Here is a 7,633-nt window from a genome sequence, read left to right as displayed (position 1 = left end):
AGTTCCCAGACCAGGGATGGAACCCAGGCTTTTCACCCACTGCATTGGGAGCTTGGAATCTTAACCACTGGACCACCAGGGAAGTCCCCGTTTTGTTTTTAACATATATTTTTTAAAGCACTGTTTGGGGTGGAAGGTATATCTGTAAACCATGGACTGATTTTTTCCCCCTTGGGTTAGTGTTTCCCAGCCAGGCTTAATGCATATACATGTGCAAATTCTTCCCAGGGCCCTTTTCACTCCTATTACTCTAACATTTAACACTAACCGATTTTATTCCTTTTTAAGGCTCAACCCCAGGTTTGAGCCTTGCCTGAAAAAGTGGTTTAACCCTGTCGCCACCTTGAACACCTTGAACTTTACAGGAGTCACTAGGACCCTGTTCCTATGGAGATCTCTGCCCTCCAGCTTTTCAGGACTGTCATGGAAAAAGCGAAGCCTAATTACCCATGCCTCGTCCATATCCCGTGCCTAGTCCATTTCTGGGAAGGGCACAGCGTGACGTGAGCACTACACTTGCTCCAGCGTCCTAGGGAGAAATCACCACAGCCTTTCCCACCCCCTGAAAAGCGCCATTCTCCAGGTGGGTCTAGATGTTTCCCTTCCTAGGTAGGGAGAAGATGCTTCTCTCGCGCAGAGTGGACGCGGAATGACTGTGGCTCTGGCCCTTTGGATTCTGCAGCGCGGGCGAAGCAGGTGACCATTCGCGGAGCAGGCTGCTCGCCGAGTTAGTTACCTGGCTCAGCGCGGTGGAGCGGGGCGGGGCGGGGGCGGGGCCATGGTGCCATCCTAGGCCGGGATAGGTTCGTGCTGCGCCTGTCTCCATGTGCCGTGCGGCGGAGGCACAACATTCAAGTCCGGGGGCGGGGCTGGCGCGCGCCGGGAGGAAGCGGTCGCGCGGCAGCTGCGGGGCGTGGGGGCGGTGGTGGCGGCGGCCAAGGCCGAGGCCGGAGCTGCGGAGGCTGTGGTGAAGGCGGCGGAGCCTTAGCCGGGAACGGTGCTCCGCCTGCCCCCCTTTCAGGCTCCATGGAGGCGGCGGCGGGCGGGCTCTGCGGTTCTGGACCGCCGCTGCTGCTGAGCGAGGGCGAGCAGCAGTGCTACTCCGAGCTCTTCGCGCGCTGCGCCGGCGCCTCAGGCGGGGGCCCGGGTCCCGGGCCCCCCGAGGCCGCCAGGGCTGCCCCCGGCGCGGCCACCGCAGCCGCTGGCCCGGTCGCCGACCTGTTCCGGGCGTCGCAGCTGCCCGCCGAGACGCTGCACCAGGTAGGTCTCCGCACCCCTGCCCTTGTGAGTCTGTGGGGACCATTTCTGCAGGGACAAGGGGGCGGGGTGGGGCGACAGGGCCGCCGACAGGCACCCGGAGGCCTCGGCCAGGTCGCGGAGAGTGGCTTCGCAGCCTAGAATGGCGGCGACGCCCTTGTTCCCCAGGGGACACCAGCCTCCTCCACAGCTCAGCGGTGCTGGGTGCGCTCCCATCTTCCTCCGTTGAGACAGATGGACACTCCCTCCTCTCCCCGGCCGTTTCTGGGGTCTTTGCAGCCTCCCAGACCCAAAGTTTGCCTTGTTCTGTAACTAGTGTTCGTTTCGGCTGGTGTCTGGAGTAACCTCTGCTTGCCGCTCCTGCACTTCCCTCTCCTGGGTGAGTGGGCGCTTGGATGCCTTGCAGGATTTGAACTTGAAGGGTGTGTGTGTGTGGCCGGCGGCCGACGACTGAATGTTGTCCGCTTTATATACTACTTGTAATATACACGAATTTACTGTATATTTGCGTACTAACGTATTTCTGCATATTAGCGTTAAACTGAAGAGCTTAATGACAAATTGCAGAACCGGGACACAGGGCTGCAAGAGGACATCTGTCAAGGCAGAGCTAAGGTTCCTATTTAGGACTAGACGTGGTTCCCAGACATTCACGGTGAGGGACAGTTGTAGTTTCCCATCTTACCATTATTTGGACTTGAAATAGAATTGCCAAGTAATGTGTGTCATAGCTACCTCCTTTTGGCTGCTCCATACCTGGAAAAGGAGGAGGGGGATGATGCACAGTAGATGCAGCTTTCCTTTTGTGCTTTCCGTGGAGCAGTAAGCATCTTTGTCTGTGTTTTGCTGTTACTAGCACTTCGTTGTGATAAGATTCTTAATACCAGGCCCCAAATCTGAAATGAAGTTTTTCTTAAAAGCTGCAGTCAGGTTTGACAGAAAACAACAAAATTCTGTAAAGCAATTATCCTTCAATAAAAAAATAAAAAGAAAAAAAAAAGCTGGAGGCAGTTTGAAAGTTAACATCAATTGTATATTTAGAGTTGGGAGTGATATTTTAAAATCCAGTTCCAAAGAAGTACTGAGGGTTTTATGGTTCACTTGCAATATCATTGTTTGTAGATTAAAAAAAAATCATTTAAGACTGCATTTTATACTGCTGGAGCATGCGTATGTCGGTCTGTTTGAGCATAATTTTAGCCACTCTGTAGTCTCTCACTTTTCAGAATTCAAGATTTCTGAAAATATAATTAGTATCCACAGACCTTAACATGGCTGTTTGTCTCTTAAGAAGTCTTTGCTTTGGAGACGGTTTGACTTCTGCTCTTGAGCAGTTGAACTTGACCAGGTAGAGGAAAAGTCAATATTTTAAAACATGAACCATGGCTATTACATGAGGCCCTCAGAATACTCCCAAGCATAATTTATTAAATGCTATTGCTACTTCTCAACTGAGAGAGGAATAAGTGACAGGCCACACAGCAAGTAAGTGACAGCTGGGCATCTGTTAAAAGGCTTATTTTGTTGTCAGTAATGCATGGAGTGTGATAAGAGATGGTAGGCATATTAAATCTGAATTATGTTGATTGACTTCTAAGGAGTTGGGGAGGGACCTTTCCTGGTGTTAGAACCCAGGGTGTTTAAGATTTAAAAAGAACTCAAGGCACAGTGCCTTTGTACGAATGAGATTATATTTTTGATGTCTAGTTGAAACCTTCTTCTTGCAAAAGATGCTGGCAAGAGGAGACATCCCTAGAATATTGCTTGTAATAAATCTCTACGAGCTTTAGAGCTCCCTTATGCAGCCCAGCAAAACAAAAGACTTCCTTCCCCCATTAACCTGTGTGCTCAGTCGTGTCTGACTCTTTGTGACCCCATGGACTGTAGCCCACCAGGCTCCCCTGTCTCCAGTGTCTCCTGTATTGGCAGGCAGGTTCTTTACCACTGAGCCATCTGGGAAGCCCAACCTAACACAGTGCAGTAATCCAGTATTCTTTGTACAGGTGAAAATGAACATCAAAGGCATCCTGGACAGAGTAATGTAATCAGAAAAGATTCAAACAAAGCCAGCAGCCATCTAATTTTTACTAACCACGTTGGTTGTGTGTGGTGTGGTGTGTCTGGGTGTGTGTATGTGCATGAGCACTCAATTTATCTGGACTTTCACTACTCCATAAGTGTATCAGTCTTTAAAACAGATGAAGATGTTTTTAGCCTTTCCCTGTTAAACAGGAACTTGTAAGTTTAATTAAGTGGTCCAACAGGTATAACTGCCCCATTTGTGGAGGCACTAACTAGCCCTGGTAGTTTCTATGGTAACGGATTTTTTTTCTTTTTAATAGGCATACAACTAAGATTACTATAATGTTCCAGGAAGATTGAAAATCTTACCTGAAGTACATGTTCTATAAAAATACCTTATTTTTTCTCCTCCTTGAAATAAAAATAAATCACTACACCTGTTACTTTGTTATGTAAGTGAGTTATCTTAGGGATTTTTTTCAGTTGAAATACGTGTGTGTATATATACACACACACACATTTATATATATATATATATATATTTTAACAGACTTTATCTTTTCAGAACAGTTTTAGGTTCACAGCAAAATTGAGGTTAAGGTACACAGAGTCCCCATATACACTCTGGCTCCACACATACCCAGCCCCCCATTATCAATACCCTCACCAGAGTGATACATTTTTTATAATTGATGAACCTGCATTGGCATATCATGATCACCCAAAGTCCGTAGTCTACATTATGTCTCATTCTTGGTGATTGTACATTCTTTGGTTTTGGACAAATGTGTAATGACACGTACCCACCATTCTAGTATCATACTGAATAGTTTCACTGCCCTAAAAACCCTTTGTGCCCTACTTATTCATCCCTTGCTATTACACCCAACCCATGGCAATTACTGATCTTTTTACTGTCTCCGTAGTTTTGCCTTTTTCCAGAATGTCATGTAGTTCAAATCACACAGTGTGTAATCTTTTCAGATTGGCTTGTTTCATTTAGTAATACGCATTTAAGATTCCTCTGTGTCTTTTCATAGCTTGTTGGCTCATTTCTTACTTGTGTTGAATAATATTCTGTTGTCTGGATGTACCACAGTTTATCCATTCACATACTGGAGGACATCTTGGTTACTTTCAAGCTTTGGCAGTTATAGATAAAGTTGCTATAAGCATCTGTGTGCACTTAAGTTTTCAACCCCTTAGGGTAAATACCAATGAGCGTGATCGTTGGCTCATATGGTAGGAGTGTTAGTTTTGTAAGAAACTGTCAAACTCTCTTCCAAAGTGGCTGTACTATTTGCAGTTCCCCCAGGAATGAATGAGAGGTCCTTTTGCTCTACATCATCATCAGCATGTGGTGTTGTCAGTGTTGAGTTTCACCGTTCTAGAAGGTATGTAGTGGTATCTTGTTGATGTAATTTGCAATTCCCTAATGACATATGATGCTTAGGATCTTTCCATATGCTCATTTTCCATCTTGAATTGTATTTTAGTGTGTCATGATGTTGTTGTTCAGTTGCTAAGTTGTGTCCGACTCTTTGTGACCCCATGGACTGCTCCACACTAGGCCTCCCTGTCCCTCACCATCTCCCGGAGTTAGCCCAAGTTCATGTCTATTGCATCAGTGATGCCATCCAACCATTTCATCCTCTGCTGCCCTCTTCTCCTTTTGCCTTCAGTCTTTCCCAGCATCAGGGTCTTTTCCAATGAGTCAGTTGTTTGCATCAGGTGGCCAAGGTATTGGAGCTTCAGCATTAGTCCTTCCATTGAGTATTCAGGGTTGATTTCCCTTAGGATTGACTAGTTTGATCTCCTTCCTGTCCAAGGGACTCTCTAGAGTCTTCTCCACCACCACAATTTGAAAGCGTCAGTTCTCTGGTGTTCAGCCTTCTTTATGGTCCACCTCTCACATCTGTACATGACTACTTGAAAAGACCATAGCTTTGACTATATGGACCTTTGTCAGCAAAGTGAAGAACAGAAAAGCTCATTTTCTGTTTTGAATTCTATTTTAATGTGTCATAATAGCCCACTTTAAAAGGCCTTTTGGTCTTTTTATAAGAGGTGCTGATTTATTTTAAAACAGGTTTCTAGTATGGGCTAGAAAAATGTTAGAGTAAAATTTTTAACTTACAAAAAGTAAATATGAATAAGAAACAGGTAAATGGTTTTAAATACTTGAGGACAAAGAATTACAAGTGTTAGAGTGATTGGTTTTTCAGGTTATGAAGTATTTCATTTGTATTGAATGGCCAGCATTTTACTAGAATGCATAGACTTGGACTGGATGTATATTTGAGGTATTTTAGTTTCTTTTGAGCATCGGGCACTATTCTAGATGCTGAGGTTTCAGCTGTGAATCAAACACAGCCTCCCTGTCCTCATGGAGCTTATATTCCAATGCAGATGGTTTATATTATTTATTTTGGCCAAGAGGCTTGTGGGATATTAGTTCCCTGACGACCAGGGATCAAACCTGGGCCCTTGGCAGTGAAAGCCTGGAGTCCTAACCACTGGACCATCAGGGAATTCCTGCAGTGCAAATGTTTTTCATTTTCAGAATTTGAGTAAGAAAATATAACAGCTGGAACATAAGTATCCACCTGAAACTGGCAAGTTTTCTGTTTGATGTAATGAATTAACAAACTGTATACATATATTCTGAGAGCAGAAGGAGAAGAGGGCGTCAAAGGATGAGTTGGCTGGACAGCATCACTGATTCACTGGACATAAATTTGGGCAAACTTTGGGAGATGGGGGGTCGTGGACAGAGAGGCCTGGCGTGCTGCAGTCCATGGGGTCGCAAAGAGTCAGACATGACTGGGCGACTGAACAACATAGACTCCGTTATGATATTTATCCTTTAGGATGATGTCTTAGTCTTTAGGAATGTTGTGTATATTTCAGGTAGTCATCATAATGAGTTTTCATTTTTATGACAGTTAATTCCTTTCTTTGAGATAATGTATTTTTTATTAAGATATAATTGAAATATGATATACCATTTTCAGGTATATAAGATAATGATTCAATGTTTTTAGGTTTTGTTGAATGATCACTGATATCCATCAGCACACAGTTATAAAAAGTTTTTCCTTGTGATGAGAACTTTTGTAATTTACACTCAACACCTTTCAGATACACAGTACATTATCAAATATAGCCACTGTGCTGTACCTGACCCCCCAGGACTGACTGATTACACAACTGCAAGGTTGTGCCTTTTGAACGCCTTTACCCACTTCACCCACTGCCGTCTCTGGCAACCACCAAACTGTTCTCTTTACGAGGTCCGGTTTTTTGTTTGTTTGTTTTTATATTCCACATAAAATTGAGATCATGCATATGGTATTTGTTTTTCATTGACTTGCCAGTTAACTCTTAGGCTTTAAAGGAAATAGTTATAAAATACTGTTGATTCTGTATTATCAGGGGAAATCATTGAATGGGAAAAAAGCTTGTAAGTAATGTCTGATTGTTTGAGTGGCTTTGATTGAAGTAAAGAAGTAAAGGAAAGCTATGAGAAGTAGAGGATATTTTAAAAATTCCTGTACATAGACTCACCTTTGGGAAGAAGTCATATTTAAAGGTTTTCTTGAAATTCTTTGAAGCAACTGTTTAATCATTAAAAAAAAAAAGAAAAAAAAAAACTAGGCAAAAGACAAAATTCCTGTGAACTTTTTCCAGTTGCTAGATTATTAGAGCTATTTTTTAATGTAAATAAAACAATTTTCTATTTTTACATCTTTATATCATATCCCTTTGTTACATATGCTTTAGGGAGATAGAGACCAGCAAGCTAAAACGGTAACCTAGAGTATGTGCTGTTTCAGATAAAGTGTTCTTTTTTTGTATAAGAATGAATGCCCGCAGGTTAAGGAAGTTCCAGAGCCAAACCATTGTTTGGTTAAAAGGAGGATATTTGCATAATAGTAACTTGTTAACTCTTACAAAAAACTTTTCAGGTGTGTAAAACTAGAACATTACCCAACAATAACTGTGTACCTCCTGCTGCTGCTGCTGCTACTAAGTCACTTCAGTCCTGTCCGACTCTGTGCGACCCCATAGATGGCAGCCCACAAGGCTCCCCTGTCCCTGGGATTCTCCAGGCAAGAACACTGGAGTGGGCTGCCATTGCCTTCTCCGTGTACCCCCTACTCAGCATAAAATGTAAAACAGCCTAATTAATGTGAAAGTTTCTTGTGACCCCTTCTCTGGTCCCATTCTCCTTCCTCCTCACCCCAGAGGTTACTACTGTCCTGAATTTGGTGTGCATGTTAGAAAAGTTTTTGTACTTTTATTGCATGTTTATGTGTGTGTGTGTGTGTGTGTGTATATATATAGTGTGTAC

The 7,633-nt window shown here is 43.7% G+C and overlaps 1 protein-coding gene across 2 annotated transcripts in view; it reads left to right on the top strand.

The window, feature by feature from the left end:
* The first annotated feature begins 894 nt into the window (after positions 1 to 894).
* Positions 895 to 7,633, top strand: part of REPS2 (RALBP1 associated Eps domain containing 2) — a 245,457-nt gene continuing 238,718 nt past the window's right edge. The window contains exon 1 of one of the 2 annotated variants that reach the window (XM_070784250.1): positions 895 to 1,260. In XM_070784250.1, coding sequence (XP_070640351.1) covers positions 1,027 to 1,260 — 234 coding nt within the window. In that variant the 5' untranslated portion in view covers positions 895 to 1,026. The remainder of the gene's footprint in view (positions 1,261 to 7,633) is intronic. The other variant, XM_070784249.1, reaches the window with a different exon arrangement.

Source organism: Bos indicus, chromosome X, assembly GCF_029378745.1.
Source record: "Bos indicus isolate NIAB-ARS_2022 breed Sahiwal x Tharparkar chromosome X, NIAB-ARS_B.indTharparkar_mat_pri_1.0, whole genome shotgun sequence".
Taxonomy (NCBI): Eukaryota; Metazoa; Chordata; class Mammalia; order Artiodactyla; family Bovidae; genus Bos; species Bos indicus.
Note: the sequence above shows the minus strand (reverse complement) of the source record. Positions and strands in the feature narration are given on the sequence as shown.